At 47.8% G+C, this 14,093-nt stretch overlaps 1 protein-coding gene across 33 annotated transcripts in view; it reads right to left on the bottom strand.

The window, feature by feature from the left end:
- The window catches only part of ZMYND8 (zinc finger MYND-type containing 8), a 126,080-nt gene that overhangs the window by 31,157 nt on the left and 80,830 nt on the right, over nt 1-14,093 (bottom strand). For all 33 annotated transcript variants that reach the window (XM_067013882.1, XM_067013877.1, XM_059038741.2 and 30 more), the window contains 2 exons: nt 10,875-11,015; nt 1,827-1,979 (listed from right to left, as the gene is read on the bottom strand). In XM_067013882.1, coding sequence (XP_066869983.1) covers nt 1,827-1,979; nt 10,875-11,015 — 294 coding nt within the window. The remainder of the gene's footprint in view (nt 1-1,826; nt 1,980-10,874; nt 11,016-14,093) is intronic.

The raw sequence follows: 14,093 nt of genomic DNA, 5'->3' as shown, positions 1-14,093 counted from the left end.
GCACTGTCTACAGGAGACCCAGCTGCCTGGTCCCCATCTTGCTCCCTGAACTGAGGCAGAGTCAACTGTCATCACGTTTGCATTTTTTTTCTACATGCAATGGCGTCAAGAGGAAAGTCATCCATTTCCATGTCTCTATCAAAAGGGAAAAAGATAAAACAGCAGGAGTTTCATACACAGACAGACAAAAATGGGCAAAAGTATATTTCCAACAATAGTTCCAATTAACCCATTTATGTTTCCTGTTCCCGATAATGGGTGTCATCCGCCTGTAGGTAAATAATACTACACCCTAAAATTTTGAAAAGAGGAAATCCCCATCAACTCTGTGTTTCCCCCATTCTAGAGCAATGGTTATTGTGAGTGGGGTCACTATCCTGACCCAGACACACAGAAGGGAAACTCTTAGAAGGATGAGAGCCATGAACAGCCCAGCAGGATCATGAGTGAATTATACCCACTTCCTCCAGGGCTCGATCAAAACTGAAAGAATCAAAATACAAAAACCCAGATCTGGTTTAATTTCTGGATCCTAGGGCTTATGCGACTGTTAACTAATGGTCAGACGCCAGGACAAGCATGACCACACATGTGATAGGAAAAGCTTGGGTACTGGAGCCCAAAGGATATGAATTCAAATCCTGCTTTTATTAGCTGTGTGACCCTGAACGAATGAACTACCTCTCTGAGCCTCAGTTTCTTCACCTGTAAATGGTGTTGATGATAGTATCGACCTCCCAGGACAATCTATGCACAGTGCATGTGGCATAGGAAGCCCTCGGTAAATGGAAATATTAAAATTCTTATTAACAATAATAAACCAAGGAGTTAGACCAGCTGCATGGAAGGACCCAAGAGGGGTGTCTAAATGGCCTGCAAAATTTCAACCATGTCACTGAATATCCTAACCAAACAGGCAACCCAGCAAGGAATGCTTTCCTCTGACAGCCTGGATGACTCCCAACTATAATAACTCTTTTCTCACCCAAAGGTCCAGAGAAACCACTGACGTGCAAACCTCACCTTGGACTAGCTTTCTCTCCTGAGACCCAGCCAGCCCCTACTTCTTTATAAATACCTTCCTGGCTTTATTTACCTATTCAACAGATATTCCAGAGCATCACTATGTGTATAAGACCAAGTACACCCTGGAGAAGGCAAATCTTTATAAGGCAACCTCCCTGCCCTCAAGGAGCTTCCAGTCTAGTTTGGGAGGGATACCACCACACATAGGAACCACTGATGCTTTGGAGACATAAAGTAGCAAAGGAGGTGGGTAGATGGGGAGGGCAGTCAGGGGAGACTTCCTGGAGGAGGTGATGCCCGAGCTCAGCCTTTGGGACAGGATTCAGGTAGGCAGCGTAAGAAAGCAGCAGCACAGGGAAGAGGAAGGGAGACAACAGATACAGAAGCAGGATGGATGTGCCGAGGGGGAAGCGGACTAGCCTGGAGGGGGAGGGTTTGTGTTGGACACTTGTGGGATACACTTGACCCTGAAGTGGAAACACTGACGTGAGCAGAGAGGAAGCACAAAGGCAAGCTCAGGAGGCTCTTTCTGCTTCCAAACTTTCTTACAACCTGCACCTCGAGTTGGCAGGCCGCCACAAAGAATACACTCTGAGAAATTCAAAAAGACCTTCTGAACAATTAACCAGCAAATCTGAAATATTCTGCCATGAGTAGAAATCTATTTTTGTTGAACAAACAACTCAAGGTTAAACCAACTGCTAAAAAGGCAGCCAGGATGGGGCTTTAATTTCATCCAGGTGGTATCCCTGAAAAGAGTAATGATGATGATGATGAGGTAAGCAAACCGAGAGACATACCTAATTGTGCTTTGCAACTCTCTATCGTCTTATCAAGATTTAGCTGGAATCTGCTGCGAATCTGCCGCTTGGGAGAGATGAGAGGCACAGGGGCCGACTGCTGCTGGACCGACTCACTCAGCTCCTTCAGATCCATCTCGGCCTTGCTTCGATCTGGAAGACACCATCACACCCTCGTAAGACCAGGCACTGGAGGTAATAGCAGACAACGCTCATCCCTTAGCTTCCTCCTCAAAAACACATTTAGGAGCCCGGGAGGAAAAAAAACCTAAGACGTTTTTGTAATCCGTCCCAACGATATCATCTGCCCGATGGCCTGGGCTGACTTGGAGATAAGAGCCTGAGAGAACATCTGGCAGGTTTCTACTGACCCATCACCTGGGTTGCTTTCCATGTTGAAAATGCACAATCCCAACCAGAAGGTTGATTGTCTGTGAAACTCAGCATCATTATGGATCCTCCAAAGCCAAAGGTTACAGTAGTATGTTCGATCTCAACAGCAGCAGATAAAGTGACACTGAGTCTGGCCAGTTTGCTTTGAATTCCAGGCCCAGATCAGAGAGGGCTTGTATCCGAGAGAGGCACCGAGCCTCTCAGAGAACACACTGATAAGAGGGAGAACCAGCTCCTTGTTTACCATGGAGACTTCAATCTTCATTCTTAGTCGACTTAGTCTGGAGCTCAAATTAGAAAGAAAGGGAACACACAAAATAGGCAGACCCTCCAGCCAGTGTGCTGTACCTCCCTTTGGCTCACAGCATCCATCTGAGGAATGGGGAACAGATTAGCCTTGGATATGAACCTGTGTCTTCTTGCTTCACTCTAACCTCAGGCAAAGGTCTCTGCCTAATGACTCAGGCCCAGAGGTCCTACTACCCCTACTTCTGCCATGGGCTCTTTGCACGACCAAACTGGCCCAGGTTCCAAAGGGTCCGTGAGCTTGCATTTCTTGAATTCCTTCCCCACCTCCTCTGCTGCTTCCTCTAGTGGCCCTCAACACATAAAAAGGGGAAAAAATGGCGGTGATTGCAAAGGCTCGGGAAGCAATGAGAGATGCCTTTCGCCCTGGCATCCCCTCCAACAGACCCTCAAGCAGAGAATGCGGGTGTCCACCCTACCCTGGCCAGTCTGAGAAAGCAGGTCAGAAAGGATGGGGCATCCATCAAGGACAAAGATAAGCCACCTGTGAGCTGGTTCTACCAGCTGTGAGCTTACTCCCTGACTTCTCTCCACCCCCCTGCTAACCCTCCACCCCAAACCACCAGGCTGTTACAGAGACCGAGAGACAGACTGAGAGCTGGATCTCAAGGGCCCTCCAAAGCCTGCACTCTCCCCACTAGACCTGACCCTCGCACCCTGCCCTGCACCTAGGAAGGGAAGCATGCTCTCACAACGCATGCCAGAGATTCATTCCTTTAAGGGGATCACAGGTCTCCCCAAAGCCCCACCCAACTCACTCATAGGTGACTGGAGCCACAAATCACTCCCATTTCATTCATCACCATAATGAGGTAAGATGAGAAAGGGCCCTGTCCCCAAAACACACTTGCAGTTCGTCACCAGGGAGACCAAAAGTGAGCTTTCAAAGCAAACAGGGACAGCATCCTTATCATTAAAGAAATGGCTCTTAATAAACATACCCGTGTGTGTGCATGAACATACATGTGGTTTGTCTGGTGTGTGTGCATGTGCTGATCGGGGACTCTATCAAGGCCAGGACTGAAGATGCTTGCGGGGAGAACGGTTGAATGCACAACTATTTCGGACAAGGGAAGAATATACATTCAATTTTACTGGAGAAGCACCTTACAAAGAGAACAGAGAGAGTGAAACGGAAAAAACAGCAGAAAAAGGAGGAAGAGGAGAAGGACTGGGGAACATAGAAAGAAAAAAGGGAAGATCCAATTAAACAGCAGTATGATCAGGACTTACGGTCTTCAACACCTGAGCTGCGAACGTGACAATAGAAGGGGAAAGACAGGAGGCCCGGCTCGTCATTTCTGCTCTCAGAAATGAGGAAGCACATTGCATTCTGGAGGGAAAAGGCAGCCTTCTCAAGCATAAAGTTGGAAAAGAAGTATCTCACAAAAATACTTTCCATGAAGGGGGGTAGCAGGAGACAGCAGTGCTGTCCACGTGACAGGAGGACACCCTGTCCTCAGTAACATTCCCATGTGGTTAACAGAGTCCATACAGCAGTTACCGAAATGCACAACTGACTATACCAGGCAGGGGTTGGCCAACTTTTTCCATAAAGGGCCGGAGAGTAAATTAAGTTAGGCTTTGCAGGTGTATAGGCTCTGCTGCAAAAGCAACCATAAAATGATGTGCTAAATAAATAAATGGATGTGGCTGTGTTCCAATAAAACTTTATTTACAAAAACAAGTCGGGGGCCACACTTGGTCCACAGGCTGGAAATTTTGCCAGCCCCTGTACTAGTCCAGTGACCGCTAACCTTAGCTGCACACTGAGATCGCTCCCCTCCCAGCCCAGAGCTTTTAAAAAAAATCCTGATGACTCAGCCCCACCCCCAGAGACTGAATTCACTGGCGAGGGGGAGGCCTGAGCATTGGCCCTTCAAAAGTTCCCCAGGTATTCTAATTGGCAGGTAAGGCTGTGAGCCCCTGTACTGGACCAATCTTGTCTGTGAGTAAAGAAAATGCCTCATGATTTGCCTTAACCCTTGTGTACCTAAACCTCGGGGATCATAAAAATAGATCTACACATTGCCAAAATAATCAAGTGTGTGTGTGTGTGCACACACGTGTATACTGGTGTGGGTCTACAGTAAATGCAATCTCTTAACTTCAGCCTGAAGCCTGAATATTCATCATCAAGAAGAATGAAAAGAAGGTAAAGCATTTCATTTCACAAAATAAGGTTTCCCAGGTCAGTGAGCCACTGTAACGTTTATTCTAAGAAGAAAGCACCGAAAACCCGGGAGGGAGCTATAATCAGGTCCCTGGGAGCGGACTTTTAGGAGTTTAGCCAAATGTAATTATCCTTCTCAAACTTTCAGCTGTGTGTGAACTCGACTCTCCTCCGCAGGGAGAAAAGAAGAGCTTCTCCTTCTCATTTAGCTCCTAGCAGCTTATCAGGACTCCTTCCACCTCTGCCCTTCTATATCAGGAATATCTGCAGAATCCACCCTTGCTGCCAACATTTTAAACTTTTCAGCTGATATGAAGACAGCTGAGGCTATAAATGGAAACCGGGGATAAAAAAAAAAAAAAAATACCCGCGCTAGAGAAAAGAGGCACGATCTTCCATCGCTGGAGAGAGCATGAATCAGAACCACCCTTTAGAGGGCAATCTAGCAATATCTCTCCAAATGTCAACAGCACATGGCCTCTGACCATCAGGTTCCACTTCTAGGAACGTATCCTGTGGATTCACTCCCACATGGGCACAAGGGTCTTCACTGCAGCTATTTCCAACGGCAAAAAATGAAAAACTACTCAACCAGTAAGATGCCTGGATAAATAAGTTAGTTTACCTTTAAACGGAAAAAAATACAGCTGCTAAAATAACACAGCAGCAGAGCTCTCTATGTGGTGATATGGAAAGCCCATCTGTTTAAGGAAAAGGAAAATAATCAGTAAAGGACATTAGCATTGGTGTGTGGGAGAAAAGAAGGGAATACAGATACAAATATATGTGTTCTTGGGGCTTCTCAACGCTGACGTTTGGGGCTGGATAAGTCTTTCTTTTGGGGGCCGGGGAGGTCGGGGTAGGGGCCGGGAGCTGTCCTGGGCACTGCGGGATGTTTGACAGCAACGCTGGCCTCTACCCACTAGATGCCAGTAGCACCCATATCCCTGTTGGGATAACAAACAGGTGTCTAAACATTGCCAAATGGGGACCAAATCACCCAGGCTGATGTCTAGAAGAGCTCCCCGAGGAGACTAAAAAAGAGCCAACAGTGTGAGAGGATGACAAAACAAAAGAAAGAGCCAACAGTGGTCACCTTTTTTGGGGGGTGAATAAGGGGGTCACAGAGACAGGTGATCAGAGGTTACAGGTAGACTGGCTTTTCATTAGACATCTTTCTGTACTTTGACATTTCTCTTACCGTGTGCATTCATTACTTATAAAAACAAAACTTTTGGGCTTCCCTGGTGGCACAGTGGTTGAGAATCCGCCTGCCAATGCAGGGGACACGGGTTCGTGCCCCGGTCCGGGAAGATCCCACATGCTGTGGAGCGGCTGGGCCCGTGAGCCATGGCCACTGAGCCTGCGCGTCCGGAGCCTGTGCCCCGCAACGGGAGAGGCCACAACAGTGAGAGGCCCGCGTACCGCAAAAAATAAATAAATAAATAAAAATAAAAAAAAAAAAAAAAAAAAAAACTTTTTTTCTTCAATTGTGTGACTCTACAAAAATCAGAAAGCACTAATGGACAGCCGAGCCATCCCCATGGTGCCCTGACGGAAGACAAGCCACTATGCGGTGAGAGGAACAGCCATCAAAACAAAATGTTTTAGAAGAAAACTATAAGCACTTCTTTTTTTAGTTTTTTTAAAAAATGGGCTTCCGTGGTGGCGCAGTGGTTGAGAGTCCGCCTGCCGACGCAGGGGACACAGGTTCGTGCCCCGGTCCGGGAAGATCCCACGTGCCACGGAGCGGCTGGGCCCGTGAGCCATGGCCGCTGAGCCTGTGCGTCCGGAGCCTGTGCTCCGCAACGGGAGAGGCCACAGCAGTGAGAGGCCCGCGTACCGCAAAAAAAAAAAAAAAAAAAAAAAAAAATCTCCTTTATTCAAAAGGTGTAGGCAGACTATAATGAATGGTCTTCTAGGAGGCACAAAACAGCGGCTCCATCAAGGGAACAACGTCCTTCAGATGAGAGACCCTGGCAGATGCTCTTATCCATCAGTCAGGCAGAGACCTTCCCCACCTCATTCACTGTTTTTTTAAAAAAATATCAATTCAACATCTGGACCACCGGGGTACCCAGCCCTGCATCCACATCCTCAAAGTCTCACTTTCTGCAGAGAAAAGAAAGCAGGCCTGACAACAGCACCAGTGGAAAAATAAACAAGCAGAAAGGCTTCAGGTCTGACAATGTTCCACCGTCGGCATCTCTGACGGAGCATCACGGTACATTTTTGTCACTAACAGGACAACTCAACAGCTGCGTTTGTTGAGCCAAAAGCAAACACCGTGTGCGAGAGAAGAGGAGAGAGGATTCCCAGAGAAAGCACACAGGAGTCTAGAGGAAGGAAAGAACCACTCCGGTCCCCTCCCCCCACACCCCAACGTGCCATAAACTCATTCTTATTCAGGACTTGTAACTGCCGTAGAGGCACAGAAGGGGGCGGGAACCTAGCTTGACTCCTTATTTTAGAGCAGAGAGAAGGGGCCCAAGACAGCAAATGAGGCCTGGTGTGTTGGCGTTCAGGGCCTTCCCCTCCGTCATGCAGCAAAATAAATCGTAAGAGTAAAGTACCCACGGGCTGGTGGTTGTATTTTTGGTTGTACTTGTTTCTTTGGCCTAAATAGAGGTTTTTATTTTTGATCTCGCACCTTGCGGTATCTTAGTTCCCCTATCAGGGATCGAACCCGCACCCTCAGCAGTGAAAGGGCAGAGTCCTAACTGCTGGACCGCCAGGGAATTCCAAATAGAGGTTTTTAATGAAACTGACGGTCAACTTTTAAAAACTAGAAGAGTTCACGTAAAAAATCTGGATTTCTGTTTTTTTCTTGAAAATTCAGAGTCGGACAGCACAGGTTCAACTTGTGGGAGCTGCTTCCTTTAGAAAGGCACTTTGTCCTTCATGCAATCGTCCATCCAAATCTTCACCTGACCCCTGACCCCTACAGCTGGGCAGACTAACCCAGAGGCACAAAGAGCACAGTGGCGAGGGCCCATGAAAATCAAAAGACGCCCTCGTCCTGCGGCATTTCAGTTCTCGTATCTCAGTTAAAAGTCCGAGATACACAACAGACAAGCCCGAGTCTAAAGGCCAAACTCAACCACAAATCACATGTTGATCCTGGGCAGGTAACTTTGCTTCTCTGTGCAATGGGGTTATTACCTTACCTTGAAGGTCATTGTATTTCTTTAATAGTTTTAACTTACAGAGAGGAAAATTCACTGTTTGGGGAATATATGACTTTTAAACCCCTGCATCTATGCGAGTGACCACCAGCACAAACAGAATGCAGAACAATTCCATCTACCGAAGAATCCCTTCTTGATGTGTAGTCAAACCCTCCCCAGGGGCTTCCCTGGTGGCGCAGTGGTTGAGAATCTGCCTGCCGATGCAGGGGACGCGGGTTCGTGCCCCAGTCCGGGAAGATCCCACGTGCCGCGGAGCGGCTGGGCCCGTGAGCCATGGCCGCTAGGCCTGCGCGTCCGGAGACTGTGCTCTCAAACCCTCCCCAACTCCTGGCAAGCACTGATCTTTTTTCCATCTCTATAATTTTGCCTTTTCCAGTTATTTTTTTTTAATGAAACACTGTTTTGTTAGATATAATGATGTCATTATTATCCCTAGCACTCTGTCTCATTTCTGTCTGTTTAAAGTCGTTACATGGATGCCAGACATCGAGTCCCATGAGAATTACTCAGCATTTCCCTCCACTTTCTGATTTTTCTACCCATCCATGGCACTTTTCACCGGTCCCTATCTGATCCTCTTGCCACCGGGTAACTGAATTCCTACCCATAAAACGCCACATTCCCTATGCTTTTGTTTCCACTGACAAAACGAGGCATTTGTCCCAGGAATGGAAAGAGCTGGCGGGGAGCTTCTACACAGGAGAGCCTTGTACTCCGCCGTGCCCACCGCCAATACACACCCCAGGGAAAAAAAAACCTTTCACTCCCACGCGTGGGGTCAAGCCAAATGGAAAAACCCCGAGCATCACACAGATGCCCAAGGACAGCCTGGTTTACGGAAGGAGCTATTCCTGCCATGCACAACTGGCAGAGAGGAAGCATGACTGTGAGGACGTCTCTGTACAGCTTTCTTTTCGGGGGTGCAGAGGTGGGAGGAGGGTGTGAGAAAGCAAACCACACTGCTGAGAACAATGAGTGTTCCCTGTTCCCCATTTGCTCAAGTGAAGAACTCCCACCAGCCAACCTGAGCTGGAGCCCCTCAAGCCACCACCCGGACTGTGCCATCACTTCCGGGCTGCATGACCTGGTGACCGGGGTAAATGAGGCGCCAGCCTCCATGGAAACACAGGCTCGCTCCAGCCCGGCCACCTCTGGCTCTGTAATCCCAGATCCTGGGGTCGCCTCTCCAGTCCTCTGTTTCTCCATCTGAAAATGGCATCTCAGGACAAGATGAACCCAGAGGGCAGTGACCACCAGAGGCTGTGGATTCAGGCTGGAGCATCACTCCGCACGGCTGGCCGCCCCTTCCTTCCTGAAACCCGGTATACTCAAGGCCTCCGGAGTAGGCCACACTCCCTGAGTTACGAGAACTATTGCTTGAACCCAATCCCATGGATAAATCAAGATTCCCAGAATTACACCTCCTGCCCTGCCCTGGCCTGACTCATGCCTCCAATTGCCTTCATGACCTCTCCACCTGGGAATTCAGCAGGCATCTCAAACTTACAGAATCCAGAACCGAACTCTTGGCTCCCATTTCTACCGTCATAACCAAATCTGTCAACACAGGTGCAAGCCAGTAAATCTTGGTGGTGGTGGTGGGGCGGGTGGGGGGCTGTACTAGATGCTAGTGGCGAGAGCCCACCCCACCCCCCGTTGTAACAACCGAAAATGTCTCTGGACACTGCTTAAGTGTCCTCTGGGGGATCGGGGGAACTGCCCCTGATTAAAAATGGCTGACACAGGCTCTTCCCAACACAACCCCGAGACGTCCCTTCCAAAATGCCCAGTCAGTTCACATCCCTCCTCTGCCCAAATGGTCCCACACCAAGGTCCATGAGGTCACTGTGTTCTCTGACTTCATCTCCCCTTCACCCACTAGGACACGTCACCCGGGCTTCCCTGCCATTCCTAGAACACACCAAGTTCATCCTGACCCTAAGGCCTTGAATTTCCTGTTCCTTCTAGATTGTTCTTCCTCTTAACACTGACATGGCTAGGTTTTCTTGTCATGCAAATTCTTGGCCAGGTATCACCTCCTCAGAGGCCTTCCCTAACCATTGCCTCTTGTTCCTCCCACCCCCATCCTGCTCAGCTCTCTCCTTATCATATGAATACCTTTTTACTTTCCATGATGACACGACCTCTCAGTTTTTTTAGCTTGATTATTATTTCTCCCTCTCTAGAACCAAGCTGTGTAAGAGAGCAGGGCCCTCACTCACCACTGTCCGCCACAGGTCTAAAACAGTGCACAGCACATAATAGATGCTCAATAAAAATCAGGGTTCATGACGGAATGACTTAATAAAATAACTTCATAGTTGGGTGTTTAGCATTTCTGGTGCTAACTTTTGTTAAGGACTTTGGCCTAAGGTAATGCTTTCAAAAGAACCAACTGAAACTCAATGAGTTTAAAAAAAAAAAAAAAAACAGAAGAAAAGAATTAAAACGATATGTCGGAACACACTATACATAAGAAAAGTAAATACTGAATCATAAAACAATATGTACCGTGTGTGTATGTGTGTATTTAAAATGTTAAGAACTGGGTTACTGTGGTCCAGGGCAAGTAAGGTTGTAAACACTGGCCTAAGGTATTTCAAGATAAAACAGCCTTGCATGTCAACAAGCTCTGGGAAATCCCTTGCTAGTTCGTTGTACTGATCTCTCTTCATCTCCATCCACTGTACCTTTTCAATATTTTGTACAGAGAAAAGAGTTCAGGGTTCAAGAACCACACACAGGGACTTCCCTGGAGGTTCAGTGGTTAAGACTCCACACTTCCAATGCAGAGGACACAGGTTCGATCCCCGGTCAGGGAACTAGGATCCCACATGCCATGCGGCCAAAAAAATAAAAAATAAAAATACCAATCTTTAAAAAAAAAAAAAAAAAAAAAAAAAAAAACCACACACAAAAGAGGACATTACAACTTGCAGAAATACTCATAGCTGCTATTGAAAGAGGCTTCCCAAAATTCCAACTGACCCAGGTTAAGATTCAGGATGCTTCCCGTGGTAGATGTCTTGTCCGTTTTCGTCGTGATTGGCGTTGATACTTGAGGAGAGAAAGGTTTCGGGCTGCCAGATAAACTCCCCGCTTGTCCCGTCTTGGTGGAGGCTGGTGAAGCTGAAAAAGTAAGTTACTCGTTAAAAGACAGATTTACAAATAAAGAAACATATAAAGCTTGTAGTTGTGGGACAGGGAGGAGAGTACAGAAATTCTATTTGATTTCAACCAGGCCGCCAGAGCACCACAGAGGGGGTTGGAGCAGGAAGGGCTGGCTATTTATTTCAAGCAAAGGGCTTTAACCCGATGTTAAAGCCACGAAGGAAGAAGGCTGTCCCAGTCATTCTATTAAACACAAAGCTCTAAGACAAATCGGCTAAGCTGCCACTGAAATTGGTTTGGCCCATTCACGGGTGTAAATCTCAAAATAAACAGCGATTAAACCAGCCCCCGGCTCGGTCCAGATGCAGAGACCAGAGCCAAGCTTACAAATGGCATGTCGTCCATTTGTGGGAGACGCAGGGGCCGGTTCACCCAGCCACTGCACCTGCCAGGGGCCAGCTCCACCCCTTGGGAGCTCACAGGCTTCTCATTTCAAAGGTCCTGCAATGCTGAATGAAGCCAAACTCCACAACAGATGGAGTGAGGGCGCTGTTGGTAAATTACCTCCCTCCTTACTGGGTTTCAAACTTATAGGAGGATAGAGTTGTACCTATGCCCGAGTCTTTTAAAAATACCTTAAAACTCCCTAATTCCCGCTCCCCGGAGCCCTGTCCACCGAGTGGGAGAAGAGGGGACAGAAACCAAACCATTTAACAAAACAAAGTGTTCAGATGGGCCAACTGGGGCCTCCCAAAGATCTTTTAGATCCTGACCCTTTGCTGAAACGGCTCTGTATTATTGGGCTGTCCTGTTACCACAAATGTGTGACAGGCAACCAAATGGCCAGCTCCCCTCAGATGTGCAAGAAACCTCGAGAAAGCTGTTGATGGTGATGGGGTTAGATTCGCGACATCCCAGGGACTTCACAAGTGCTTAGACACGCTGGTGGGTTCTTGCCTTGGTTTCCTCATCTGCCAAATGGGAATCCTCAGAGTGAGGATTCAATGGGTTAAACTCCATACCAGCTCAGCCGGTCAACATACGTGAGCTAGCCTCAGCGCCAGCGCCAGGACCTGCCAACACTATTTTTAATGCAACAGAGTGGGGAAAGACTCTAGATGTAGGGAGAAGTGGATTAAAAGCATGGATCAGGAGCCAAAAGAGAGGTTCAAATCCCAGCTCTGTGGACGTGCTGTGTAACCTTGGGCAAGTGACCTGATGTCTCTGAATCTCCTTTCCTGGTAGCTACCAAGAGGGATACTGATAATATAATACAAAAGGATAAAAGTACCTAACTCATGGGACTTCCCTGATGGCACAGTGGTTAAGAATCCACCTGCCAATGCAGGGGACACGGGTAAGCCCGTGTGCCACGACTACTGAGTGTGCGCTCTACAGCCCGTGAGCCACAACTACTGCAGCCCACGTGCCACAACCACTGAAGCCTGTGCGCCCAGAGCCCATGCTTTACAGCACGAGAAGCCACTGCAACGAGAAGCCCGCACACCGCAACGAAGAGCAGCCCCTGCTCGCCGCAACTAGAGAAAGCCCGTGCGCAGCAACAAAAACCCAACGCGGCCAATAAATAAATAGAAAGATAAATAGAAAAATAAAGGTGTTTCAAAAGATTTAAGTATCACCAATAAAATCTTTAGTATTAAGATTTATAATTATTATTCGTTCATTTATGTTCTGTTTCCAAAAGAGATTTGCAGTGGCTCAAAAGATCAGTGCAGTGTATTCCGTCCAAAAGGATTAAAGACCAGGGTCTTTCTAATTGTATTCCCTTAAGCAAACTAGCAAGTGGGTCTCGCAGGGAGGGTCTTAGCATACTAGCAGAAGCATTGCTTGGGGCTGCAGGGAACTTTGACAATGAAGACTAACCCTAAAGGGTAGCAGGGGGCTTCCCTGGTGGCGCAGTGGTTGAGAATCCGCCTGCCAATGCAGGGGACACGGGTTCGTGCCCCGGTCTGGGAAGATCCCACATGCCGCAGAGCGGCTGGGCCCGTGAGCCACGGCCGCTGAGCCTGCGCATCCGGAGCCTGTGCTCTGCAATGGGAGAGGCCACAGCAGTGAGAGGCCCGCGTACCACCAAAAAAAAAAAAAAAAAAAAAAGGAACCAAAACCACACAAAGGTGTGGGATCACACAGAGAACTCAAGCAAGAGAGTCCACATTTCCCTGTTTAACAGTTCAAGTTACAATAGTAAGAAGGAGAGGCCAGCAGGTGTGTTCTAGCAGAGCCCTACCCCGCTGTGGGCCTGCAGGGAATTTACCAAGAACACAGGGAGAGTCGTTAGTTTTATAGTTCTGTATATGTATGCTCATGTAGTTAAAAAATAATAATAACTGGAACAAGCCTGTAATTTCATAGACATATAGGGAATTTACCAAGAACACAGGGAGAGTCATTAGTTTTCTTATATATATATATATGTTCATGTAGTTAAAAACTAACTGGAACAAGCAGCCTTCAATTTCATAGACATATAACGTTTCCTTTGTTAATAAAACTTTATTGAAGGTTCAAGAGACACGTTCTAAATTTTTTTTAAAATTTGAAACACAGCACTTGGATATGGCAAGAATAACAGTGTTACGTGAACACCGGTTTCCCACGGAGACGGGTCTGGTTCACTTTCCACCCGGCCAGCAAAGGGCAGGGGCCACCCTCACAGGCGTCTGGTTACTGCAGTGCTTCACGTATTCAGGACCAGGACAGCACTTTGGGGTCACCTAGCAACACACACTGCAGAACTCGCCTCTGAGAAAGTGGTGGCCAGTACTCATCCCTGGCTGCAACCTGCCCCACCTCCCCAATTTGTGAAACACCTGTGTCCGTCTTGACCTCCCCACAACCCCTCTACCCAGTTGTTCAAGGCCAAACACATCTACACTGTCTCAATTCCTCCTCTGCTCTCCTGCCTCAGCCTACCCAGCCCTTCAGCGAGTCCTCTGCACAACACTTCCAAAATACACCCAAATCTTCGCACTCATCTCCATCCCAACCTCCACAGCTATTACCCTCGTCCGTTCATTCCCAACAGGGGCAATATGGCACCCAAGGGGCAAAAAGTAAATCTTAGGGGGTGAAAAA

Source organism: Kogia breviceps, chromosome 14 (genome assembly GCF_026419965.1).
Source record: "Kogia breviceps isolate mKogBre1 chromosome 14, mKogBre1 haplotype 1, whole genome shotgun sequence".
NCBI classification, from domain to species: Eukaryota; Metazoa; Chordata; class Mammalia; order Artiodactyla; family Physeteridae; genus Kogia; species Kogia breviceps.
Note: the sequence above shows the minus strand (reverse complement) of the source record. Positions and strands in the feature narration are given on the sequence as shown.